The following is a 27,863-nucleotide window of genomic DNA, read 5'->3' as shown; positions in this document are numbered from 1 at the left end:
GTATTATCTCTTGATTATAAAGGCAATGTGTGCTCATTGGGACGTGTTAAAGAAAATATAGCGACAATAAAAATGACCTTTCACAAGCCCACACTCGGTACAGCGCGCTTAGACTCGGGACTCACTGCGCATGCTCGAGCCTCGCCCCCCCCCCTCCATCCCCCCATCCCGCCCCGCCCCGCAGTTCCCTCGCGCAGTCCCAGCCCCAGGAGCGCGGTCTTGCCTGCAGTGGCAGCACTGGGTCGCCAGGGGGTGCTGCGCAGCCGCGCTCTGGAGCACCGCGAGAGGGGAGGAGCTGCGGCTCGCGGGAGTTTGTGACCGGGGCTTCGGGCTCGGGCGCCTGCATCACGTGACGAGGCCCGGAAGCGGCTGCCGGGCCGCCCAGGGGATGGCGAGACCTCCGCGCTGAGGTGGGGTGGGACGCACTTCACCGAGGCGGGAGCCCCGGCCGGAGCCGAGCCAGAACCGGAGCCAGAACCGGAACTAGAGCCGGAACCAGAACCGGATCCCGACGCGGTGAGTCCGCGCGCTGACAGGCTGTGGGTGGCGGCCAGGCAGCGCCTTCCTCAGGACCCGCCTTCCTCCGGGGCGCCGCGGATGGATGCTCAGGGTCAGGCGCCGCCCGGCCTGGGATGCGGGTCCGAGCCTCCCGGGCTCCCGGGCCGCAGCTGTGGTACCCGCGGGCACCCCTCCTGGGATGAGGCGACCTGGAGACTCCCTGCCCCTCACGCTGCCTCACGTGACCTGCCTGTCCCATTTGACAGGTGGAGAGACTGAGGCCGGGAGACGGGGAACAACACCCTGACGACCAGCCGGGGCTCTGCCACGCTTCCCAGAGGAGCCCGGCCGTGTCCCGCGAGTCACCGCCCTCTGTGGGAGCCGCGCGGGGGGCACTGGCCGAGAGCGGGTCCGTGGGTCACAGAACCCCAAACCGCAGGGACACTGGGAATCATCTGGTGCAGCCCCCGGCCCCTCCCCCCGGAGCGTCGGGGAAATCGAGGCCGGGACGGGGAGGGGCTGGCTGAGGGCACCGCGGAGGTCGCCGCGCCGCGACTGGAGCCCGCCGCCCGGGGCTCCGACAGCTGCCCGCTGCCCGCCGCCGCCGCCCGCAGAAACTTGTCGCGGGCAGACGCCCGTGCCCGGCCCCGTCTCTTTGGTTCCTCGCCCCCTTCCGCGCCGCATCCTCCAGCACCCGTGGGGTCGGCTCTGGGCGTGGTTCCCTGCCTGGTGTTCGGGCTGCTTTCCTGCAAACTCATCGTTCTGTGGGTTTGTTTCTCGCCGCCCTGCAGTTTTGTGTAAAGTCAGACAAAGCGAGGCTCGGAGGGAGGGAGGCGACTCCCAGCGGGGCCGTGGAGAGCCCTGGCATGAACTTGGAGAGATCGTTGTTGTTGTTGTGTGTGTGGTGTTGTTGTTTTGTTTTCCTGTAGCTGCTCAGATTCGGGGGAATAGTGGTTATTTGGGGGGCGTTTCGCAGTTATGTGAGGCTTGCTGAAATAAGAAGCAACGCGGTGTGATGGGAAGAACCGAGATTGGGGAATGGGAGGTCTGTGCTGGCCCTGACACTTGCAGCGGCCTCGGTGGGTTTAGGTTCCCAGGCTGCACAGGGATGGAGTTAAGTCCCTAAGGGCCTCCTCGGCTCTGACAGTCTCTGTTTCCTAATCAGAGACCAACCCCGCACCCCCCCCCCCCCCCATCAGCATCTGCATTGCAAGAAGACTTAACCCAGCCGTCCAGGAAGCAGTTTCCCTACTTAACGCGTCTTTCTCAGTTGCCATGAAATGCTTCTCCTCGTTCTTCCTGCCTCTATGATGGCCACGCTCAGTGATGACAGCAGAAAATGAGTTGGACGGTCTTGTTTTCTTTAAATATGATCAAGGCCCTCTTTGACCCTTCTCAAGAGTCTAGTCAACAGTAATCAACTTGTACATTTACAGCACATTTTCTTTCTTCTTCTTTTTTAAAATCCTCACCGAGGATATGTTTATTGATTTCAGAGAGAAAGGAAGGGAGAGAGAGAGGAACATTGATATGAGAGAGAAACACCCATTGGTTGCCTCCGTGCGCACCCCCACTGGGGATCAGATCCAAAACCTGGGTATGTGCCGGGACCGGCAATTGGACCTGCAGCCTTTTGGTGTGTGGGAAGAGAACCACCCGGCCAGGGCCAGGACACATTTTCTTTAAAGATGTTCTTGAAGTCAGGAAGTACGGGCCCTGCTCTGTGCCGAGACCCATTGCCTGGGATGAAGGCTGTGAGCTGCAGAGGCTGCTCTGATGATGGCATTGAGTTTTTCTCCCTTTGTTTCCCAGTGATGCCATTTATAACTGCCTGCTCTTGGGTTCTTATTTTCCCTCAACTGTTCATTCGGCCTCATCCTTGTGGCAACTTGAAGTGCTCAGAGCTGTCCTTGTCCATTTTACGGGCGGTGTAAGGAGGTGGGTTCCATTTCTTTTGCAATCGTCCAGAGGTTATGAGGACCAGTGGATGGAAGTGCCGTAAGGGAAGTGGTTTGTGAGTGAGCATAAGAACGCCCACAGAATTAGTGCTCTCTCACATTGCAGCACAGCGTGGAGATCCCTGTTGCCGAAGCTAATTGTCATAGGCAGTTAGTTTTGGGGATGTTGTAGATCTGAAGATTGTGTTGGGTAGAGGGTCGGACTGGAGAAAGTCTTAAGTTTTCATCCAATTCAGAGGTTCTGTGCAGTTCTAGGCCTGGACTTGTTAGCATGTGGGATGTGAAATAGAATAGATAGATGTCCACCTTTGGGAAGGCTTTATTTCCCCCCTTGCTTCAGATAACTGTTCTCACAGGTAAGTACTCCTGCTTTTTCTGTTCTTTTCAACCCCTCCAACCCCCTCCCAGTGAGTACCTCTTTTTTTAAATGCTTGTGTCTTTGAGGGTCAGGTGCTGAAGAGTTGTTGCTGTTAATAATACATTTCTTCACACCTTGACCTGAAGCAAGATCCTAGAACTGAGTCGAGTGAATAGACTTTGGGGTCTATTTTTGCTACATGGTCCTGATAACACCTTCCAGAAGTAGGTGATTGACTAACCACTAACACCTAGCCTTTTCTTACTTAGTAGTTCACTCTTTTGGACCTAAATATCTTAAGGAGATTTTGACTTTGCATTGATGGGCCACACATAATGTTCACTGTCCTCAAGGATGTGAAGGACAAGCTTGTCTTGAACGCTCACTACAACCCCTCATTTTGACAGTCAACAGGTTCTCTTGTTAAAACTTCCCACCTAACAGGAACTGGCAATTGCAGCGGTAGACTTGAAAACCAGGTTTCATCAAAGGGAGCCCAGGGGCAGGGTGACCTTGCAGGCTAGTACTCAGTGGGGAGAGCTAGAAAGCAAGAGGAGGAGTACTTAGTTGCCTGAGGAACTTCAGGGAGTGACTGCACCCACCCTCTACGGTGCTTAAATCCCTACTTAACATCTCTGAGAAGCGTTTCTGCTTGGACTTTGCCAGGGATTGGAAACGTGCTGTCTCCCAGAGTGAACCATTCCATCTTGACAACTCCTTTTAGTAGGAGGTTCTTCCTTATGTCTAGCCAAACACCTGCCCAGTACATTCCACCTACTGATTGTATTTCTGACTGGCCTTCGAGGCCCCGAAGAACAAGTCTTACCCATAGGACAGCTTCTAATGGCAGTTTTTATGCCTCCCACGTTGCCAGTCCTCCAGATTGAACCTTCTCTGTGTTTCCAACCATTCCTCACTGAGTTGGCTTCCATTCCTATCCTTCTGCTGACTCCTGGCTGCACCACAGTTTGCCATTGTTGCCTTTTATAGTTTGCTACCTGAAATACCATGCATGGCAAAACTGAACAGTGCTATATATAGCATCTACATGGGGTTTCCTAGTGCAACCTAGAATTACATTGCCTTATTATTATATCACTGACTTCTGTGAAGCTTATCAACTAAAACATAAGTAGCAGTTTTTTTCCCCCTGTTCAACATTCACGCAATTGCCAAGCCACATCTCCCACATCCCGCCGTTGTTGCTTGGACTTTAGATCTGTAGAAGTCACCCTCTTTTTGAGCAGCTTCTTAACAATAATCTGCGGTGGGTGGGTAACTGCAGTTTTTATACACAATATGAAAAGTCACCTTTACAGTGTTTGAAATGTGCATCTGTACCAAGTAAGCAACAAAGTGGTTTCTTGGTTGATGGGGAAGGATTGGGGAACCCGAGGGAGAAGGTTTGTATACTGTCTCTTCTCCCTCAGTAACATGCAGGATTCGCTTGGAAAGCCCTGTTCCTCAGACACTTTTGGTATATTGGAGGAGACTGAAAATTAGCTGTTGTTTGCATAAATAATTAGACTAGTTGATTCCTACAATATTAGAACTAGAGAGTTACTGAGAGAGATTTTAGTTCACCCCTTCCCCTTTTTGCATATTTGGAAAAAAGACCACAGACATAAAGAGAGAATTATTCCAAATTACTAAGCAAGTTGGTGATAGAGGCAGGGTTAGAACCCAGGTCTTGTAAATTACATAGAAACTAGCTTATTTACTTTTGCCTGAATAGTAGCTTTCAACTACTTCATAATTCTTTCCACCCCCTCCTCCCCCCGCCTTTATGAACTTAACTGCTCCAGAGCTAGATGACTTTCTTGAATTCTTCCAGCCTGTGAATGAAGGACATCCTCTTAGATACTTGGCAAAGTTGCTATGGTGGTGAAGCGAGGCACGATGCTCTCTGGGACTTCCAAGCCCTTTACTGGCTTTCTACCAAGCACTTTCCTTGTGAGATTACATGGGATCCCATCTCCATGTGATTACAGTTGGTGGGAAAAATGAGGCCACCCTGGATCACTCAGGTGCTGGGGTGGGGATAGTCTTCTGAAACGTCTCCTGGGACTGTATCTGTGGGAGCACTCCTCACAGAGCTATCCTTTGGCAGCTAGTGTTGGGTGTCAGGTGGAAGGCATGTTGTGATGGCCATCAGAGGTCCTGTGTCTGAGATAGCACATCAGACTCAGGGTGAGCATCCAGCCACATGCTGGGGGGAGCCCCTTATGGGCAGGCAGTTGTGCCAGTCTGCAAAGCGTCAGAAGGGTTTTTATTTGTAATTTTAATATCCATGTACCTTTTTTTTAATCACTTGATCGCAATTCTTGGAGGGCAGGAAGTTGAATCTTTTTCATTATAATATTCCCTTACTGCAACTGGCACTGTATTCAGTAGGTGTTTTCAGATTCAGGCAGAGTATCAGGAGATAGGTTTACTGCTTTGCTGCTCCCTGGCTTTAGCAGAGCAGGCCCCTTCATCTTTTTTGGGGGTGAGGGGGGAGTTGATTCTTCATCTGTAAAATAAGCAGTTGGAGTGAAGGCTCTTTTAACAACAGTCTCTAGGATTCTAGAGTCTATACACTCTCAAAATGTATCCTCATTATGTATCTTAGAGAAGTCATTGTTCTCTTTTTGGTAGTAGCATTACTGGGAAAGTCCACCCAGGGAACACCACCCTCACCATCCTTTCCCAGCACAATAGGAAGGGTTTCTTCTTTCACCATCTTCAAAACATTGGCAAATCTGTAAAATAAAAAGGAAGAAGCATTGTGGAGGGCAGCTTTGAGACAAAGGCCAGTGGTGAGCACCTCTCATGCGCCTGGTTTTCTTCTGTGCTGCTTTTAGCTGCCATTTCTTAATATTCAGGTTTGGTTGCAAGCAAAGAGGCCTAGGTTTAGGGGATGAGAGTCACTGATGACCTCCAAAGAGTATAGGATATGCCAAAGGTCGTGGCAAAGAGAAAGAGAAAGTCATTTGTGGCTCTGGGACCTGGTGAGTTTGAGCAGAACTGGATGATCTCGAGGGCATTTTTTGAAGGCAGCAAGGTTCTTTCTCTAATGAATGCAGAGGAAAAATAGGATACAGTTAAGAATATTCAGGTTTCTGTCCTCTGAGAGCTTGCTCTTGGGGAAGATGGAAATAGATACAATTTAACTGTTGTTCAAGGTCCAAGAAATTAGCTCAAAGGAAAGGATGGTTCACCTGGACCTAAGGAACAGGGAAGGCTTCCTGGAATCATCTGTTTGCCCCTTCCCCTACCTCTCCCAAGTATGCCTCACCTCTGCTGTCCAGGTGTGCTGCGACAAATTTAGAAACATATGAGTGTGGCACCAACTGGGAAGGTTGAGAGGTAAAAGCTGAGTCAGCTCAGTCTACCCATGTGAACTTTGTACCTTTTTCATTTTCATAAGTACAAGCACTTGCATTGCACTTAATATATAGTGTAGCCGCATTGAGCTGCTATGACAATGGCTGCTTCTGCCCCAGAGCCCACCCCAGGCATGGAGCTAAAGACCCCAGCCACTGGAGTTCTTAGCACTGACTCTGTCCCCACAGCTACCATGTCCACACAGAGACTTCGGAATGAGGACTATGCTGACTACAGCTCCACTGATGTGAGTCCGGATGAGAGCCCATCTGAAGGTCTGAACAACTTCTCTTCCTCAGGCTCCTACCAGCGCTTTGGGGAAAGCAGCAGCACAACGTAAGTAACTGTTCCTTCTATCTTCCTGGGGGAGATTCATGGCCCTCAATTCTGTATCAGTAATATAGTCTCCCTTGGAGTTATTTTTGCTTCCCATCTTACCAGTTCCCCCACTTTATAGATGAAAATAAGAAGTTGGGCCGTTAACTGCCACACTGTAGTCTATTTCTTATTCTTTGTTCATTACAGCTGTATTGGTCCTAGAAGACTAAGAGCATAAACATAAGAAAAATTTGTAGAAAGAACATTCTCTTAATTTAGAACTATGGGTCTTCTGTGCTAGAACCTCAAGTACCTCCGAGCCCAATTGGAAGCCTCCTTTGCTATGTCTCCTCCAGACTTCTGTCCCTGTCACCAAACAGCCAATTCATCTGGCTGAAGAAATAGGAAAAGGGAAGAATAACTTCTCCTGCACTTAAAAAAAATCAAGGGGTTTATAGAGAAGAGGAGATCTGCTTTTCATTTCTAAGAAGGGCTTAGGTTTCATCCCTGGAAACTGAATCCCATCTCATCTGGGCTGAGTTTGGTCCTCTTTGGGCCTCAGTTCCCCCAAATGTAAGATAAAATTGAGGACCTCACTGTGAAGCTATGCTCACTGTTTGGTGTTCTCCACTCCAATTAGAAAATTCAGAGGAGCATCTATTCCATTAAATTCTCCAACTAGATCCTCAACCTCAGCAGACCCCTGACATTTTCTTGGGATCCCAGCATCCCATCTTTTGCCGTCCTTCCGTTTATTCCTCAAGCTTAGCCATCACCCTTTTTGTGTTCCTTTGTGGATTAAGTATGACTTACTGAGGCAGCCTCTGTATCCTAGATTTATTCTATCTCCTGTGTCTGCCCAAGGAGACCATAGAAGTTTCTCTTGGAAGCCATTACTAGTGAAGCCCTCTGGCTGCAGTCTTTCCTGGTGTAGGGCTCTTTCTGCAGCGAACTGGATAGAACTAGAGGATCTCCACCACTAGCTGATTTCAGCTCAGGAAGCTTCAGTCTCTACAGCTTCTTTAATGTAATATATTCCCATATTCATTCTCTCTCTCTCTCTCTCTCTCTCTCTCTCTCTCTCTCTCCTCACATTGTTAGGTGATGGAAAAGATACTTAGAGCACAACTTGGAGCAGTGAAGACCATTGTTCTCTTTCTCCCTAACCTTTTCCACCCAGTTGGCTTCCCCCAGGCAGAAGGAGCTCCAAATGCAGCCAATGACATGTGATAGCTTCCCTTCAGAGATCACACTCATTATTGTGAAACATTTCTTCCAAGCTTCTCTCTCTATAGTTTCCCTTCCAGTTTTTGCTCCTTGTGCTCAATTGTTGTCCATGCAATGCTTGCCAGATGGTCTAGATTTTCATTTTTAAAGGGATGTCTTTGACGTTCAACACCAACTAGCTAGCCACTTCAGGATGGTAGCTGATAGGTTTTATATGTATTGAAGCTAATGCATGCCTGTTAGCTATTCTGAATATCTCTTTTATTCACATTGGGTTATAGCTGGTAATCAACCTCACATTATTTACCCTTGATTATTGGAAATTGAGCAAATCAGGAGATACTTTCCTTGGGTTTTTTATTGGGACATTTTCTGGGGTATACTTTGTTCTGAGGGGCATCCTGCCCTCATACTGTGATACAAGGTAGGTGACCCAAAAGCCCATTTGTAAGTGATGGCAAGTATCACAGTCCCATCTCAAGGAGACTGTCACCTCAAGAAAAACAGTCAGTAGTATTTGTTGCCCACAATAAAATTTGAGCTTTCAAAATTAGAAAAAAACTTGTCTCCAGCACTATGACCTGGACAGTTTCTCTCTACTTAAAGATTTTCTGATGAGATCAGTGATGATATTAATACATGTGATTTTTTTAAACATTATATAAGGTAATATGTCAGCATTTGAAAGGTCTGTATAACCCAGAGAACCAGCGTCTTTCAAATGACCGAAGTGTGATGTTAGAACATTTTGCATGGGTAAAAGATCATTCAAAGAGCGAAATCACCAGTGGGTTTTAATGCAATAGAGGATGAAAAGTTCAGATTCCACATTACAACTTCCAAGAAATGACCACATGTTGAGTTGTGGTGTAGTATCAAAGAAAAATTGCCACAATTTTCTGAAGAGGTAATTAAAATACTCCTTCATTTTCCAACTACATGTCTGTGTGAGGATAGACTTTCTGTATACTTCAACCAAAAAAACCCCCAAAAACATATTGCAGCAGAGTGAATGCAGAAGTAGATAATCCAGCTATCTTCTATTAAGCAAGACATGAAAGAGATTTCTCACATTGTATTTTTTGGAAAATAGTTACTTTTCATTAAAAATATGTATTTTTTATATTAACATGTAATAGGTTTATTGTTATTTTAATTTGATAAGTAGTTGTATAATTTCTTGGTTTTAATTTGTAATATAGTAGATACCAGCAGACATAATCCAATTAAGCAAAAGCTATTTGTGATCTTCAATAATTTATAAGTATATTAAGGGATCCTGAGACCAAAAAGTATAAGAACTACTGATTTGGAGCATAAACAGAACCATAAAGATTTGTAAGGCTTATTAAGATGTTATTTGCCTCCTTGTTGCCCCACCCCCATAGTTAAGGCTTTGCAGCCCTTACAGTTGATTTTGTGATATGGTTTTGAGTAATCCCAGCTTGGGGTCATTGAGTAAAAAGAGTAATTTTGGTCAGTTGCTTTGAATCCTGGTGTTTCAGAGCTGAAGGGACCTTGGAGAGTATGTTGTCCTAGTCCAGTCTCCTCACTCTACAGACGAGGAAACAGGCTAGGAGAAGGAGAAGGGAATTGTCATATGGAGTTAGTGGCAGAGCCAGGGCTGGAGGGACCTGATCTCCCATAAAACCCAGCTTAGGCATTTCGGGGAGGGCTCTGGGAGGCAGGTGGTTATTTTGTCAAGATAGAAATTTGATTGGCCCATCATCCTGTCCATAATCTCCTGGTAACTGGCTGTTGATGATAGAGTCACTCCTGAACCTTGCAGTCTGGTCCTTAAGCTGTTTCCGCACAATAGCCCAGAAGAGCACTCAGCCTCTTGTTTTTAGACTCGAAGCAGGATCCTTGGTTTTTCCTGAAAAGTAGGAAAATGTGTAGGACAGTAGGACAGTAGGACATTGGAGAGGTTTTCTTCCTGGAGGTAGAAGGAGAAAGGTTACAAAAAATAAAATTTCCTTTCTTGAGGGTAAAGATCAGTCTAATATGGTCAAATAATGTGTTGTTTGCTTTCTGTTTCTCCTGAATTGCACATTTGAAGACCTGTGTGTAAGCAGCATTTAGGAGGGATTTAGGTTATTTGTACAGAAGAGTTTTAAGACAGTGCCAGGGGCTAAATCTTGAGTGAGTCTGTGATTTGGATGAAAGCCATACCATATATGACCTGGTCCTTCTGGAAGTAACAGAAGAATAGAAAATGCTGAAGATGAGGCCTCTGCTCTGTCAGTCCTTTGACGAGTTCCCATTCCCTAGGGAAAACGTCAAAAAGGGATTTGTAGAAATCCCTTGCCCATCCTCACCCCGACCTGAGGGGCCTCAGAACCAAGGCATCCTTTCATGTTGGTGCCCTGTGCTTCTCTCTAGGCTCGTGTTCCCAGGCCTTTCTTCCTTATTGGCACGTACAGACCCTGCCTGTCTTGCTGGACTCTGCTCAGGTCTCTCCCTTCTGAGCCCTCACCTGCCTCCCCTCCCTGGGCATTGTTCCTGGCTCTTCTTCAGATCGGGATCTTTCTACCTTGAGACATTATTAGTTTCTAGAGACTGAGATCCATATCTGATTCTTATTTCCATCACTGTATTAACACAGTGTTTTACACATAATAGCAATTTGCTGAGTGAAAAGATAAATGAGGATGTAAGAGGTTTTACAATTGTACCGTAAGGGGAACAGTCTGTATAATAGGTGAGGAAAAACTGCCCTCAAGGCAGAAGGATAAACTAGTTGACAAAAGAGGGCTTCTCCAACCCTAGGACTCTATGGCAGCGGTCACCAACCTTTCGGACCTCACCGACCACCAGTGGTCCGTGGACCACTGATTGGTGACTACTGCTCCAAAGGTTCCCTTAAACCAGAGATCGCCAACCTTTTGGACCTCACAGACCACTAGTGGTCCACGGACCACCGGTTGGCAACTGTTGCTCTATGGCAGTGGTCCGCAAACCGTGGCTTGCGAGGCACATGCGGCTCTTTGGCCCCTTGAGTGTGGCTCTTCCACAAAATACCGACTTCTGCGCATGGGCCACGAAGTTTCAATCGCACTGTACATGCGCGCCCGCATGTGGTATTTTGTGGAAGAGCCACACTCAAGGGGCCAAAGAGCCGCATGTGGCTCGCGAGCCTCGGTTTGCTGACCACGGCTCTGTGGCATTTGACTATCTTTATTTGTTTGTTTTTTAAAGTAAAGTATGCCAGGGACTTCTGGCCTGTTGAGGTACTGCGTGACTTTTACTCTGTTCACTTTCCATAAACTTCTTGTTTTGTTTTATTAATTCTCACCCAAGGATATTTTTTACGTTGATTTTTAGAGAGATTGGAAGGAAGGAGGAAGGGAGGGAGAGAGAGAGACAGAGACATTGATTAGCTATCTCCTGCACATGCCCCCGACTGGGGTGGGGGATCAAACCTGCACCTCAGGTATGTGCCCTTGACTGGAAATTGAACCTCAGACCCTCTGGTTCATAGGGAAATGCTCTAACCACTGTTTCGTGGGCCAGGACAATTTTTTTTTTTTTTTAAACAGGAGAAAAACTTTAATACATGCACAAGGAAAATTCATTTAAGCATGAAAATTCCCTCCATAAAACTTTCTGTTAAGGGTTTTGGGCTTCTCTTTTTTTATTTTTTCTGTTCTCCGATACTAGTGTCTGTCCTTCACAGTTAAGCTTGTCATCCTGTTACAGTGTGGGTTCTGATTCTTTACAGTGGGCAGGTCTGTGGTGAAAACCAGGCCCAGATACACTAGGAAAGGATACAGTGCCTAGAGAGATCCCTACCATCCCTCTGGTCTAATCTCCAAGAAAGAGGATTCTCAGAGATGCCACAGGGGTGGACCTTATAGCCCAGTGACTAGGAGAGTCCGCTTGGGGATCACGCTCCCTGAGTGTGAAACCTGGTTCAATTATTTACCAGGTGTGTGACCTTGGGCAAGTTATTTCCTCAACCATAAAATGAAGTTAAAATATGTCTCATAGGGTTGTTGTGGGAATTGAATGAGGTAATACTATATGAAGGCACTTAACACAGTGCTAAATGCCTAATAAATGTTAGCTCTTGTTGTTAACATGTGCTTGTCTACCTTCTTCCCACTTTAGATGGTTCCAGACCTTGATCCACCTGTTAAAAGGCAACATTGGCACAGGACTCCTGGGGCTGCCCCTGGCAGTGAAAAATGCAGGCATCTTGGTAAGGGTCTGCATCGGTGGAGGGAAGTTTCATGACAATCTTAGAATATAGTGGATCTTTAAAAAATATTTTTACTTTATTTAAAACATTGTAATGGGAAGCTTTAAAAAATATCAGCTGAGAAAAAACAAAATTCAGATGTCCATTTATCTAAAGATATTTATTGAGGGCCTTTAGTGTGCCAGGCACTGTTCTAGGCTCTTAAGATGCTATCAGTGAATAAAACAGACAAAGATTCCTGCTCTCAGGGAGCTTACTTTCTGGTGAGAAGGATGTACTTAAAATGTCTCAGGCAGTTTTTATCAATAATGTTAACTAATGAATTAGTAACAGAAGTCTGTCCATTTTTTACACAGTTCTTCCACACTCCATCTCTAGATGGCCAACTCTGAGAATATTTTTCTTTTATGATTCACTCCCTATAGACTGACTGTCCAAAGACATTCTGGTTTTTGTTAGAGTTGGAGATAGCTCAGAGATGTAGGTTGTCCTTAGCTAAAGGCTATCCTTTCTTGATCTGATACTGCTCTTAAAAGAACTTTCACCTTCCTCCCACACTCCTACACCCTCCCCCCCCCCCCCCCCGAACAGTCACAGGAGCCTTCTGTTTTGCTGATTGGCCACAGTCTTGAAACAGCCTTATCTTGTGTCATTCTCCACAAGATTAATTCTCTGGAAGGCATGCTAAGTTTCAGATGATGCTCATCTCACTGAACTAATCTCCATGCTCACATTTCTGTTTCCAGTGCTGTGTCAGAACTTCTGTCATTGGAAAGTACCTTAGTAGAGTAGCGTTGTGATCATTTGCAAATCCAGTCTCTGTTGGCTCACTCCTAATTGTCTCTGCTTGTCTCTCCCTCTCTTGCCCGCAACACCTGGCTCCAGATGGGTCCCCTTAGCCTGCTGGTGATAGGCATCGTGGCCGTGCACTGCATGGGTATCCTGGTGAAATGTGCTCACCACTTCTGCCACAGGTGAGAGCCTTCTGAGTTGCCATTTTTTTTCTTTTAAATATATTTTTATTGGTTTCAGAGAGGAAGGGAGAGGGAGAGAGAGATAGAAACATCAGTGATGAGAGTAAGTCATTGATTGGCCACCTCTTGCATTCACCCCACTGGGGATCAAGCCCGCAACCCTAGCATGTGCTCTTGACCAGAATCGAACCCGACCCTTCAGTCCAAAGGCTGATGCTCTATTCACCGAGCCAAACCGGCCAGGGCATGAGCTGCCTCTTGAGTGACAGATTGTCCTTTTAGGTCTCATTACCTGAAAGTGAGCACTTACACAGATCACTCTAAATTTTTTATGCTAGCTGATTAACATTGCCCTGTTATTTTTGTGTCCTCTTTTTCATCATGTGTCATCTGTTAAATTTACTTATATGCAATGGACAGAAGTAAATTATAATTTTATATTTACCCATTGAAATGATTTTGCCAGATGGTTGTTAATTATAATGAAAGTAACTGTTCCATTGACTTGCTACTTCTGATCCTTGAAAGTATTTGGCCCAGGACTCAGTAATATCTCCAGGGTGAAAAATGGGAAACTGGCCTACGTCTCAAGGGGCTGCATTTGTTCTGTCATTGTCTAACTCACACACTCTGCCCTCCGCTCTCCCTGCCTCCTCCCAGACTGAACAAGCCTTTTGTGGACTATGGGGAGACAGTGATGTATGGACTGGAATCCAGCCCTATCTCCTGGCTCCGGAACCACGCACACTGGGGAAGGTAACTGATTTCCTCTCTTATTGTTGGTGTGGCTGCCCAGTGGTAAGGCCTTCAGATATGGGTGTGAGAGGTAGGAGACGGTAGTAGAAAGACCATATTTTGGGTCAGGAGCTTGAGTTCCAGTTCAGCCTTTTAGAGGTAATGTCTGTGACCTTGGGCTGTGTGAACCCTCCCTTCTCTGGGCCTCAGTTTGCTCATTGGTAAAACAAGGGTCCTGGTCTTAAAGAGCTCTATAGGTTGTCCCAGCTTTGACAGTCTATGAGCAGGGATTATATTAATTCATTTTCTCATTATTCAACAAATATATATAAGTGCTTTCTCGTAAGTGGTACAAAACAATTCTAGGTGTAGGTAGGGGGCATTCTCTGAGGTAAACTATGTGGTCCTGGCACTCCAGGGGCTTACAGTTTTTCTAAGGAACAAGGTGCGTGAGAAGCTTGTGCCCAAGAGATCAGGAATAAGTATAAACCAGCAGGAAGAGTGTCCTGAGCTATAAATACATCCTGGGCACTCAGAGGGGAGAGGCTTTCCAGATTCTCTTGTCCACTGTGCCAGATGAGAAGTGTACATGGTAGGTGCTTTAAGGGCAGGGCACTGGGCAGGAGAAGGAAGGCTTTAAGGAGGAGGTGAGGCGACCTGGTGAGGTCAGCTAGAACAAATGGATTTATGAGGGAAAAAAACATTTCAGGAGGTAGGGAGTATTTTGGAAATGTTTCCTTATGGTAACTTGTCAGATGCCTGAAGGGAAATATCCTACTTTTTGTTTTCTATTTGAGGAAACGGTGCATTTAGATGTAGAGAGTTGATACCATCAAGGTCTGAGTCCTTTAAAAAAATATTGAACCACATTAAAACTATATTCTTCAGAAAAACTCCTTTTTGTGGTTACAGGGAGACTTTCACCTTCACGCATTCATTATTAACTTCCTCCTGTGATGCAGGTTTATGTAATTCTTTCAGCAGAATCATTTTCTGTGTTTGGGAGAACCCAGATTGCCAAGTGACCACTATTGGTTGATTGGTTGGTTGTTCATTAAATTCTTCCCTCCTTCCTTCCCTCCTTCCACACCTCTCTCCCTCTCCTTCTCTTTCTCTTTCTCCCTTCCTCCTTTCCTCCCCTCCCCTCCCCTCCCCTCCCCTCCCCTCCCCTCCCCTCCCCTCCCCTCCCCTCCCCTCCCCTCCCCTCCCCTCTCTGTTTATTGCCCTCTTCCCCTCTCTTCCCATGGCTCATCCTGCCCCTTCCTTACCCTCTTACTCCCTTCCTTCCTTGCTTTAATAAAATTTAAAAAAATATTTTTGAACAAGATAAAAGGACATAAAGTGAAAAGTGAAGGTATATATACTGGTCACAGTTGCATGGGTATCTTTTGGAATATCTATATATATACAAACATGTACATGTTCTCAAACATGTTTGGAAACTTATTTTTTCCCTTCAAGGTGTTAGTCATTTCTCTGTCAGCCCATATAGATTTAGCATATGCTTTTTACCTGCTGTATACTGTTCCATTTAAGAATGGTCTATAATTTAACCCTTTTTCTTTTGACGACCCTTTGAGTTGTTACCAGCTGTTGTTGTTGTAACAGTGATTCAACCAGCAGTCTGTTAGTTACATCTATTTCTGTGTACTTATGTGAGAGTAGATTGGTTCGTAGATTCAAGTTATAGACAGAATGTGTGAAGGGGTCCACACTTCCTGGCTGTTAGTTGAGGGTTCCCTGTCGCTGTAGAACAAATGGTATGAGAGGGGACAGGCCAATGGGAGGGGAGGCCAAGGGCTGGGCAGTGGTCCTGATGTGTTCTGCTAGGCCACTCCAGTCTCAGGCTCGCCTGGCCTCGGGCAGCAATCCCAACAAGAAGCCAGGAAGGGGACCTTGGAAACCACACAGGCAGCGCCTGCTTCACCTTCCTCCAAAGCTCTAGGCTGGCGGCATTTAGCGTAGTGTCTCTTTTCACCAGGCGCACTCATCCTTGTCACCTGATCGGAAGGGTCTGTGATGACTGGGGCAAAAGTGTGTTCAAACGTCTCTCAGGGAGTCTTGCTTTTTATCATGACCTTCGTATTTCTTCCTTCTCCACCTTCAGGCACACTGTGGACTTCTTCCTGATTGTCACGCAGCTGGGGTTCTGCTGTGTCTATTTTGTTTTTCTGGCTGACAACTTTAAACAGGTAGGGCTGGGAGAGGAAGACGGATAGAGATGGGGTGGGGAGAGAGAATGGCAAGAGATAAGTGGACTTTCTGTTCAGGATTTTTTAAAAACCATTTCTTTTTATTAAAACCAGTTTTGATCAACAAAAGAATTAAGGTTCTTTACATAGAACAGCGTCTTTTGTTTTATTTCATATAACGACCTAGGGTATCAAGAAACTCAAAATGCCTTGTGCGTCTTCCTATCTTTTGTTAAGATATGATCAAACCCAGTTATGATAATTATGAAGATTTCCAAAGATAGTTCACCAACCACAGACTTCTGTATGGCCTTTTTCACACACTGAACCGTCAGTCAGGCTTTTGTCACTTGAAAGGCTTTTTCTGTTTCTTGTCTTCCCCTCATTCTAGGTAATAGAAGCAGCCAATGGAACCACCAACAACTGCCACAACAATGAGACGGTGATTCTGATGCCCACCATGGACTCGAGACTCTACATGCTCACCTTCCTGCCATTCCTGGTGCTGCTGGTTTTCGTTAGGAACCTTCGAGTCCTGTCCATCTTCTCCCTATTGGCCAACATCACCATGCTGGTCAGCCTGTTCATGATCTACCAGTTCATTGTTCAGGTATGAGCTCAGGCTCTCTCCTTCCACCTATTAACTAACCAAAGAAACAAACAAACAAAAAAGAGTAAGTGGAGCATCAATAGGGGTATGTTACTTATGTGTGACATGTTTACATTAGATTAGGGGTTCTCAACTGCAGCACTATTGTCATGTTGGGCCAGGTAACTCTTTGTCATGGGGGGCTGTCCTGTGTCTTATGGGACATTTAGCAGCCTCCCTCGTCTCTACCTGCTAGGTGCTACTAGCAACCCCACCTCCCCAGCTGTGACAACAAAAATGTCTCCAGATATTGCCAAACATCAGGGAGGGGAGGAGTAAAGTCACTCCCCTTGAGATCACTGATTTAAACTTTTCCCTAATTAGATAGTTACTACATGGTTCATTTTGTAAGATTGGAAAATAGAGAAAAATAGTAAGAGAAAAATAAAAACCAAATTATCTAACCTCTATTTAAATAACATAATTCCTTACCACTCCAGTTTTATATTTATTTGTCAAAATTATAAATCCAGTAATTGTTCCTCCTCGCACAGCCCTTGTGGGCAGGGTAATACACAAGAGGACATCTGTATATAGATGGGTAGCCCATCATGCTGAGAAAAATGTGCCCTTAAACACTGTGGCTGTTTGTGGGCAATACATTGCATTTTGCCAAAACTTGAGAAAAGGAAAAGAGTGACAGCAGGGGAATAAAAGCATAACTTTTTCAAAAGTATTTCAATTTAATTCCCCTTCCCTGGCCGGTGTGGCTCAGTTGGTTGGGCATCGTCCCCTTCACCGAGAGGTTGCTGGTTCCATTCCTGGTCAGGGCACATGCCCGGGTTGTGGGCTTGATCCCCAGTAGGGGGCATGCAGGAGGCAGCTAATCGATGTTTTGCTCTAACATTGATGTTTCTTCTTTATTCCTCTCTCGAAAAAAATCAATAAACTGTTCTTAAAAAAATTTTTAATTCCCCCAATAACTCATCAATACTCATTAAAGTGCAGACAACACAAGTGCTTGTTGAACACCACATGCTCACCCTGAGTCTCCTCCACTCAGGCACCTTTGGTGTTATTGTCTGTCTCCTTCTAGGTCCTAAGAGCACATTACACACTATGTAAGTATGTACAGAAATATATAAAACAAAAATATACTTATTATATGTAGTTTTCTTCTACTTTGGTATGTTTCCCTCAATAGTGCCACAGAGAGCTTTCCATATCACCCTGATTTTACCTCATTTTTTAAAATTGCTACATAGTATCTCAGAAACTAGATGTTGCCTTAGTTTATTTGACCAGTCCTCAGTCAGCGGACTGTCCGGTCATTTATAGTTTTTAGTATTTTTTCAGTATTATGACAGTGCATTTTATTACGCCTTCCTTTTTGTGGGCATGTATAAGTACATCTCCAAGATATTTATCCAGAAGAGCAATTGCTGAAGAGTTTGCACTTTTGAAGTTTTTATATTGCCAAGTTGCTTTTTCTAAGCACTATTTACTGATTTCATATTGACTCCCTTCCATGGTATTTAAGTTTCCTATTCTAGCCAACACTGGATATATCAATTGTTTTAATTTGGATAGTTTGACAGGTGAACTTTGCCTCATTTTCAAACAGTTACCTACTGATGTGGTTTCTAGGAAAACAGTGGGTCATAAAAAGGAGGGACTTCCGGTACTGAAGAAATGACAGTGAATTTAGATTGGACTTAATGAGTATTGACTGTTTTTTCCTTGTCCTAGTAAGTCCAAAGAATGGCAGATGCTAACTCTTTTGCAGAATTACTATTTAAAGCATAAACATCTCTCCATGTCCTATTTTATTATGAGACTGGAAGAAGGGCCTGTGAATGCACGATGGATCGTTTCCAGAGCGTTCCCCCGCCCCACCTCTGGCAAATTACGTTAAAGCAGAGAAGGGTAGATAAATTCTTGATTTAACTTTGTAATTAGAGATCTCAATCACTGCCTAGGAAACACTGCAGTGGACATTAAAGATGAGGTGAGTGACATACATACCACATTTAATTATAAACCAGTGTAGGTAGTTGGACTGTGGTCGATGCCACGATCAGAAGGCTGGGATGGGAATCCGAGTTGTGATAACATCTCAGTCCCAACTGCAGTAAGTGTCTGTCTGGAGCATTGTGCATAGTGCAACCTGCACTTTGGTGAGGCAGCTTCTACCCCACTGCATCCTGCTCTTTCGATGCTATTATTGAGCACTGTTGTCCAGTCGTGAGCTGGCAGGTTTCTGTGTCTGCACCTCCTTGCTTATACATCCTTACATTACACCTGCAGTTGCCAGTTGCCTTGGTTTTTATTTGCCTATTTTTTTAAATGCTCTTTTCCCCGCAAATGTTTCAATACTCTTGTCATGTGCCTGTCAGTATTTTCCAAGTATTCAAACTTATTCATAAGAATTTTTTTTAAAAAGAAAGAAATGTAGAAAAAAAGGAAAAAGAACGCATCTAAAAATTTACCATCTTCCCTCCAGCTTTATCTGTGTGAAGTATTTATGTAGTTGTATCATAGTGAATATAGAAATTTTAAAAAATTACTATTATTTCATAAACAGTTTTTCATGTGCTACTTAGTTATCTTAGATTTTACTTTTTAAATAGTGTGATATTTATGGCATAGTTGATCTGAGTAAACTAAATGTTCACTTGTTTGGGAACATGTAGGTTGTTTTTAGTTCAACTTTCCTATACTTTGCTTTTTTCTTCCTACTCAGATTAAATTTCTAGGGATGGGAGTACCTGTGAAAAGAATGTGATTTTTTATGTAGGCATTTGAGTGTGTTTTTTTTCACATTTGAGTTTTGTAGGGTACATTGGGCTAGTCCTCCCCCTAACAAAGTGGGTTTTCTCAGCCTGGAGGGAAAAATATACACAGACAAAATGTTCCCCAATCATCTGTCAGGTGTCAGACTTTCTACCTTCAGAGAATCTAGGATTTAGGAAAGGTGTGATCTGTCTGATGTTGGGATTCAAATCTCAAAGCTCTGGTTTATATAGCTTTTGCTTTGTTTTATTTTCTCGCTTTCAGGGGATCCCAGACCCCAGCCGCCTTCCCTTGGTGGCACCCTGGAAGACCTACCCTCTGTTCTTTGGCACAGCCATTTTTGCATTTGAAGGTATCGGGATGGTAAGAGCTGCACTATGATTCTCTGGTGTCCTTGAGGTCTGCTTTAAGGAATGCTGAGGAAATGCTATTGGAAATAATCTTCTGAGACTTAATGGCCAGTTTGTGAACAGCATTTCAGGGATTCCACTGAAGTTCCTCAGCTTCAACTTTTGAAAATAAATTGTATGTAATTTGAGAATGTTTATATTCAAACCATCTCTTTTGCACACCCATCTTCTGTATGTGCACTAAGCAACAGTACATGGCAATTAGGAATGTAGGGTCTGGAATGTACAGTCTTCCTGCCAGAGAGTAGCTGCGTGACCTGGTGCAAGGACTTAATCTATCTGACCTTCACTGTCTGCCTCTGAAAAGTGATTTTAATGATTAGTAATTATTAGGATTAAGTGAGATATATGTAAAGTGCTTCACACAGTCCCTGACACATGATGGACATTGAATAATTTTTTTTATTAATTGTATCGATTTTATTATTAAATCAATAAACATGTGAATACTTTCTCTGCCCTGGATCATGGGTGTGCCATATTTTCTTTGTATGAATGAGTAGCCTTCACTCCTAGCTTAGCTTCCTCTCATTATTGCTGTGATTTCACCAAATTCTTCTCCTAAAGAGAGAAGTCTGCCAGTCAGTTGTACCTAATTTGATTTTGATTTTTCATAATAAAGGTACAGAATTCTCCGAAAAAAATTATTAGCTTCCCTGGCCAAGGGCTTAGGAAATGAGAAGGCACTTGTCCTTTCATAGAATTTATTTTTGTCCCCATTTGATTTCCCAATCATGTTCTGTATGCTTCGGGGAAAACCTAGGAGCATGACAAATTTTTGTCAAAATAGAGAGGAATTGTCCCTGTAGTGTTGATGGACTGGGTGAAGGCTCTAACATTATGGGGGGAGGCTTTCTGAGTGATTGTGTAGAGGTTTTCCTGAGGTTTTAAACTTCTCCTGTGTTCCTTCTCAGTATTCAGTTTGTGTCTCACCTTGATTCACAAGTACCAGTGGTTTTCCTGCTGCTGGGGCAGAGGCCTGAAGGGCCCCGTATTGCAGCAGTGAGAAAGTGGCCCCAAGTACTCAGGACGGGGAAGAAGAGGTTGAGTTAATGTGGAAGGATGCATGGAGATTCTGGGTTCTCAAGGAGCATTGTACTGAGTTTATCAGTTTTCCTTAACAGTACAGCGCAGAAGTTATTCTTTGCTTCATTTCATTAGCCAAGACTTGAATATGAAGTCATTCTGTAATCATGATCATCTGTTACTTCAAGATGTTTCTATTTTTGACAATAGAGAGAACACTGCTATTTTGACTGTTAGTTTGGATTTGAGGACTGTTGAGCATATCTGGGTAAAGTGCCACTGCTCACTGTGTGCTCTCTCTGCACAGCAGGCCCAGGCCTGGCGGACATGGAGGAGAGGGTTCCCTGCCCTCTGTCTCTTTCGACTCTCCATAGGAGAAAGCTGAAGGAAAGCTTAGAAACTGACTCTTACTGTGTATGGATCAATTGTAGCTTGAGACCCTTGAGCTCGTAGGATGGGGTTGCTGAAAGCCAGTTGGAAATGCAGAGCTGTTGCTCCCCTCAGAACACTAGGCTTTGGCTCCTGGTGTCTGCTGGGGTGTGTCTGGCACAGACCTGCTCTGCCTCATGGCCACAGGCACTGGAGGCAAATCAGTGTAATGGCAAGGTCAAAGATAGTTTGTATTCATTGCATTGTGTTGCTTTTCCTTGTCAGTCATGCCAGAAGCAGTTGATGGCAGATTGTGAAGATTGTCACAGTCATACATGCTGTCTTCCCTGCTCCTAAGTGAACCAGTCTACCTCATCTTTCCTTTAGCGAAGGTTAAAGAATGTTCTGTGCTGTGAGGGAGGGGACGGCAAGGGTCAATGGTTTGAAATAGGAGTCTAGAAACTGGGTTTTGTTATATATCTTCAAGATCCTTAATACCCAAGATCTGTTAAGTCATGCTACCCCCAGCACCGCAGTTTCCTCTAACTTGGAGGTTTAACTTGTCACTGCTGGTGTCTACCCCTTTTGAGGTAAGGAAATCATTTCTGTGGAGTAGAATGGCCATTTTCCCTGACCTGTGTGTTGTATTCTTTAGACAGATTAGAAAAGCTATGATCTCAGGTGAACTACAGCTGACCTGTGCCACCACCAGCATCTGTTCCAGGTGGGCATGATACACAAGGGTCTGTTAGTTGTCAGGTGGCTGCATTCAAGGGACAAAGAGAACTCCCAGCCTACAGTGATCTCAGAGCAGGAGGCAGAGTGTTAGTCCTGGGTTCCAGTCTTGCCACCCTAACCTCTCAGGACTTCTCTGTTGAGATTATGGGCTCTATGTCTCAAGCTCTGAGAGGAGAGCTTCTGAGGAAACAACTTGCATTTATTTGTTTGTCTAATAAAGGATGGACTTGCTTTTGGGGAATTCTAAAGATAAATTACTTTTTTCTGAAATATTACATTTTCTTCTTGGCTATTAATATTGCTCTTTGCTGTGTTTTCTCTTCTCTCTCACTACTCTCATAGGTTCTGCCTCTTGAAAACAAAATGAAGGATCCCCGGAAATTTCCAGTCATCCTGTATGTGGGAATGGGCATTGTCACTACCCTCTACATCAGCCTGGGATGTCTGGGGTACCTGCAATTTGGAGCTGATATCCAAGGCAGCATAACTCTCAACCTGCCTAACTGCTGGTAAGTGGGTGAGGATGGAAGCCTGGGAACACTAGTATTTTTTTAAATCACTGTAATAGGTCAGAATGTAGATTCTTTCTCCTGCTTATCTCTTAAGTCAGCCTGCTTCACTTTAATTTTTTTTTGGTGTGTGTGTGTGAATCTTCACTTGATATATTTTTCCATTGCTTTTAGCTAGAGTGGAGGAGGAGACCCATCGCACACTGCCTGTGTCTTAATCTTTCTCCACATCAGGGCTCCTCCTTGCTACCTGTGTGAGCTGCCTAACATTCAGTGCAATCATGCATTGGAGAGAACACTCAGTCCAATCATACCTTGTGGAGAACTCCTCAAAGGCTTCCCCTTGCCTTCCTTAATGTGCCTCAGGGCCCTTCAGGCTCTGGGCCCACCCCTGGCCAATTCCCATTCAGTCAGGAGGACTTGGTCTAGGAGTTGCTCTTTTTGAGAAATTCTCTGATGTCTCACTGACCACAACTTCAAATCTCAGTGAGATGCCCCTTCTCTCTGCTCCCATAAGTTCCCATTAGGCTTTTTATCCTTTGTGTTGTAATGGTTTGTTTACCTGTACTGTGATCTCCTTGCACTCTAAGCTGTATGAGGGCAGCAACCGTCTGTTTCTCCATTTTATCCCAGCACTTGGTATGATCATCACCCAGGGAATGATTTTGAACAAAAAGGAGGAATAAATGCTGCGACCGAAGCATTTTCTACATGAGGAGATGTTATCATGAAGCAGCTGGGGCATAGAGGACAGAGGTGATCTGCCATGTCCTAGCTCTGTGGCCTTGGACAAATCACACTTCTCGCTGCCTCACTTCCCTCTTTTGGGAATGAGGAATAGTCATTTTTTCCTGCCAGGATTTCCATGAATATCAAATTATATGCGTGAGAAAGAGCTTTGTAATAGTATGCTGGTGTCATGGACAAGTAGGATTTTGCCCTAGCTTTATTCTTTGTTTGAATGAGTAATTCCTATGGAGGCATATCCTGAATGGATTGGTTGATCAACTGATTGATATATTTCTCCCTTGGAAATATGAGCCTAGAAGGCTCAAGTATCTAGTCCATTCCCCTTAAAGCAGTCCAAATAGAGGGGAGAGAGGGCACTCTGCTTAGTCCCAGCCTCCGCTGCGCCTCTCCCGTGCAGTCACTGACTTGATATGCACATGGAGGCCACTAACCTTTGACCAAGGCTTGTTGGGGCCCTTCTATATTTCACTTTCCTTAACTCTTGGTTTCTGAAGTATAGGGAAACAGACATATTGAAATACTTCCTAAAAAGGTAGATGTCACAGGGTGTATCCTAAGCAACAGTTCTGTTTTTGAAGATTAAAATTTCATTATGGAGAGCAGCTGCGACAGACACAGACGCTTGCTGAGTGCCCTGGGGATCAGAATAACCTTTCGAGCTGGCCCATTGATCTGCCTATGTGTTTTTTAGAGCTCTGATTGGTGAGGCATTGTGCAAGGGCAGCTTGAGAAAATTGATAAAAATGTTTATTCAATAGTGTTGTCTGTGTTTAGCAAAGGATACCCTAGTCAGCAGGGGTCTGGGGGCTAAGTTTGTTATGTGGCCAGCCAACTGGTAGACCTGAAATGGGTCACTGTTTTTAGAAACTCTATCTTTCCCTCTGATGCCTGCTTTTACATTTCCAAATGTCCTTGCCCGATCAAGAATCAGCTGGTAGCTCGGCATAACAAGATAAGTGGATCAGGAGCAGCAGAAGCAGCCCACATTATACATGTGTGTAATCTAAAGCCATAGATGAGCATCTGTCTTCTTTCCTCTGAGATCTTAAACCCAGCTATTCTAATCTTTCTGCCTCAATTCAGGTGCAATTTATTTGGCCTGCGGGTGGGTATCCTGATTCCAGACTTCCCTGAACTCCAGCAAGCTTTGGTGCTGCCCCGAGTTTAATTATAGAGCCACCAGCTGATTTTTCCAAAGAGTTTTTATCATCTATTCTTAGAGCAAGTAAGACCTTTTGTCAAACTCAGTCTCTCCTGGGGTATTCTGCTTCTAGCATAGAACATGTTCCAGGTATTAAGTTCAACCACAGAGAAATTTAGTACATGTTATATACAATATAATCATCACTTATAGATTTCCAAAAAGGGAGGGATACCAGTGTTTCTCGCTCCTCAACCCATGAGGGTCTTGTTTGACATGGAGTTTTGCTTAGGGACAGAGTGGTCTTCCATTTAATGGTCATGTGAGATCTATAAGTGCTTGTAAGGCTTTTATTCTACTCTGCATAAGCATGGGGTAGACAGAGGTATCTCCCGACAAGTTAATGGTCTTCTTGAGAAGCTGCACATGAAGCAGAGGTAGGAAGATGGCTGCAGTGGGGTGGAAAGATGGATTCTGCTCCTGCCTCTTGATCCTGCTGGTCACCATCTGTTTCTAGGGAACTCTGTATTGTATGGGGAGGATATAAATAAACAGGCTTGTTACATTTATTTGTATTTTTAATTGCTTTTATGTTTGAAAGGATATATGCCCCTGGTAAAGATTCCAAATGTTCAAAGGTATACAGAAAAGGTTAAGTTTCCACTCACCTCCTTTAGTCCCCAGTTCTACAACTTTCCATTTCAAAGGCAACCGTATCAGCCAGTTTCTTGTGTTTCCTTCTGGAGATGTTTCATGTATGGAAGTGTGTCACATATGTGTGTATGTGAGGGAGAATGGTTTTTCTCTTTTTAAAACGAATTGTAGCACACTGTAGACACTGTACTGCTTCATGATTTTTTCTCTTAATAGTATATCATAAAGCTAATCCCATGTGAGTCCTGCCTCACACTTTTTAACTGCTATATGGGGACACCATGATGTATTTAACCAGTTCTCCACTGATTAACATTTAAACCGTTTTCAGTCTTTTGTACTTAAATAATGCTGCAATGATATATTTTGAATGTAAGTTTTTGTGTATATGTGCAAATGTATCTGCCAGATAAATTGCTAGATATGAAATTTCTGGGTCCAAAAAACACATGCACTTGTAGCTTAGATAGATATGGTCAAATCACAATGGGACCAGACAGTTTTGCACTATTCCTACTAGTATATGAGTGCGGAACGGCTTTTGAATGTATCTGGGCTCTCTCTGCAGGCTGTACCAGTCGGTGAAGCTGCTCTACTCCATTGGCATCTTCTTCACCTATGCCATCCAGTTCTTTGTCCCAGCCGAGATCATCATCCCCTTCTTCGTGTCCCGCGTGCCTGAGCATTGGGAGCTGGCGGTGGACCTGTTGGTGCGCACCATGCTGGTTTGCCTGACATGTGAGTAGAACATGGGAGAATTGCCTTGTTTGTTTTTTCCCAAGGGCACCCAGCCTCCAGAGCTTTCATGAGGGAGAGTTTACGTTGTAGTGAAATTGCCAGTGTGGGTGAACGGGAGGCTGGGCACGCTCCTGTTTCAGAGTTGAGGTGTGTCCAGATGTTAGATGAATTAATGACATATGTACTATACAGAACTTGGGAATGGGGACTGACATTTATCAATATGGTGTGAAATGCTACAGAGGTGGTCGAAAGTCATAGTAAAGATGTATAATTACTATTCCATATAAAATACAGTAAAAGCCTAAAAGAGAGCCATTTCACCATATTCATAATGAGTGAGTACAGGTTACTGTGATAGTCGGTACATGTTTACTTGTTTTTTCAAATGATCACTTTTGCAGTGTGACAGTCTGTCCTTAGATTTCCTTTCAGCTGAATGATACTCTAGACATTTTTGGATGTTGGTCTACATAAATGTTTCTTAGAAATTTTTCTGTCGTTTAACCAGGTGTTTGATCACTTTTTGTTTTATTCCTCTTCTCTGGACCACACATCCAGGGGTGTGAATTAAGAGATAAAATTTCATCCTTTTTGCTGTTGGTTGAAACTGATATAAATTTAAAACAAAAGTTATTTCTATTTTTTTTCAGATTATGTGAGTTGATACAATAGAGAACCCCAAATGAATTGATCTGTGCCATTTAATTTAAATTACTAGGAGATTTGCAATTGCTTTTCAAATTGAAATTCTTAAATCATATTTCTCTTTAGGCTATATTGGCTTTTTATTTTACTTTAAAAATTTTTATTCTTTTGGGACAAGATGTTTTTCATAATACATTGAGACTTCCCCAGACATTTTATTATTATTTATTTTGTCTTTGGAATAAATATAGGTCTCTATGATTTTTTAATTGAACCAGAATTGAATGTTTAGGGATGAACTATGTGGATGTTGTCTGGCTTTCATTCATAATATGGAAAATCAGAAATTATTTTATTGGTTGCCAGTTAGGAAGAGAAGGGTAGGCAGGAGATTATCCATGCTCTTCAACCACCCAAGCAAAATAGTGTGAACAGCCTAGTGCCCATCTCAGAATGGACTCCTCAGGGGGATAGCCTAGTGCCTCTCCAAGAATAGACCTCGTCAAGGGAATAGACAAGTGCCTATCACAGAATGGACCTTGTCAGGGGAACAGACTAGGGAACAAATAAATGCCTATCACAGGATAGGGCCCTTCAAGGGAACAGACTAGTGCAGTGATGGCGAACCTATGACACGCGTGTCAGAGGTGACACGCAAACTCATTTTTTTGGTTGAATTTTTTGTTAAATGGCATTTAAATATATAAAATAAATATCAAAAATATAAGTCTTTGTTTATAAAAAAATTTCTATATGTGACATGGCACCAGAGCTAAGTTAGGGTGTTTCAAAATGCTGACACGCCGAGCTCAAAAGGTCTAGCCATCACTGGACTAGTGCCTACCTGAGGCTAGACCTCTTCAAGAGAATAGCCTAGTCACTAGTGATATTGTAGGATGGACCTCCTCAAGCCACCTGCAGTTCTTTATGTTCTTCAAGGATAGTGGGTAGAAGCTTATCATTCTGGATATCTGTGTGGAAAGAACTCACTGGAGTAAGGAAGTAAAGGCCTTTCGTTATGCTTTCTGATTTAACCTCGGGCAGCACTCCGGAGGATTTATATCTGGGTGGAGCTGGAAAGGAACTGGGCAGAGAAGGGACACCTTGATTTTTCCAGGCCCAGAGAGCTGATGGCAACCACAAATCTGAATTCTCCTTGTAGCCTTTACTTGGTAGACCTTCAGTCTCTCTCTAGTCCAGCTCAGTAGAAACAGTACACTCAGCAGCTAATCCAGGGCAGTCCACAGGTCACTGCTGGCTCAGAGCTACTGCAAAGGAGGGAAGGTGATATATTTTGCTTTTCAAGGCAGTAAATTGCCTTAATGTGTGCTGATAGGATTCTTGGACTCTAGATTTTACCCCTGTTTTCTGCCAGCAATTGCAGATGCTTTGATTCAGATATGTATATTTTTTTCTGTGAATGGATTAGCCTTAAGCATCGAGGAGACTGATTCCACATGCAGGCGTTTATAATGTCAACTCTCAGGGCCCCAATTCTTTGATCCAAAGGGCATTGGGAGAAAGGGTGGGGATAATTCATGTGATTTGCTTTGTTTCAAAGCGGTTCCTCTAGGAAAACTAGGTCTGTCTAGGTGAAATGTGCTGTAACTGCATAGATAGTAGCTCTCTCTGACCGAAGAGCTGGGCAGTGATGCTGGGCCTGATTCCTCT

At 44.2% G+C, this 27,863-nt stretch overlaps 1 protein-coding gene across 4 annotated transcripts in view; it reads left to right on the top strand.

Annotated features, from left to right (window-relative positions):
* The first annotated feature begins 333 nt into the window (after window positions 1-333).
* The window catches only part of LOC118658101 (proton-coupled amino acid transporter 1), a 39,810-nt gene continuing 12,280 nt past the window's right edge, over window positions 334-27,863 (top strand). Inside the window, exons 1-10 of one of the 4 annotated variants that reach the window (XM_036313075.1) lie at window positions 334-516; window positions 6,369-6,516; window positions 11,836-11,926; window positions 12,812-12,900; window positions 13,561-13,656; window positions 15,743-15,827; window positions 16,219-16,437; window positions 19,474-19,572; window positions 22,095-22,261; window positions 25,375-25,544. In XM_036313075.1, coding sequence (XP_036168968.1) covers window positions 6,374-6,516; window positions 11,836-11,926; window positions 12,812-12,900; window positions 13,561-13,656; window positions 15,743-15,827; window positions 16,219-16,437; window positions 19,474-19,572; window positions 22,095-22,261; window positions 25,375-25,544 — 1,159 coding nt within the window. In that variant the 5' untranslated portion in view covers window positions 334-516; window positions 6,369-6,373. Of the gene's footprint in view, window positions 517-2,093; window positions 3,039-6,368; window positions 6,517-8,391; window positions 8,633-11,835; window positions 11,927-12,811; window positions 12,901-13,560; window positions 13,657-15,742; window positions 15,828-16,218; window positions 16,438-19,473; window positions 19,573-22,094; window positions 22,262-25,374; window positions 25,545-27,863 lie in introns of those variants that run through there. The other 3 variants (XM_036313074.1, XM_036313076.1, XM_036313077.1) reach the window with 3 other exon arrangements.

The sequence above is a fragment of the Myotis myotis genome, unplaced genomic scaffold (assembly GCF_014108235.1).
Source record: "Myotis myotis isolate mMyoMyo1 unplaced genomic scaffold, mMyoMyo1.p scaffold_m19_p_6, whole genome shotgun sequence".
Taxonomy (NCBI): domain Eukaryota; kingdom Metazoa; phylum Chordata; class Mammalia; order Chiroptera; family Vespertilionidae; genus Myotis; species Myotis myotis.
This window is presented reverse-complemented; position numbering and strand designations above follow the sequence as displayed.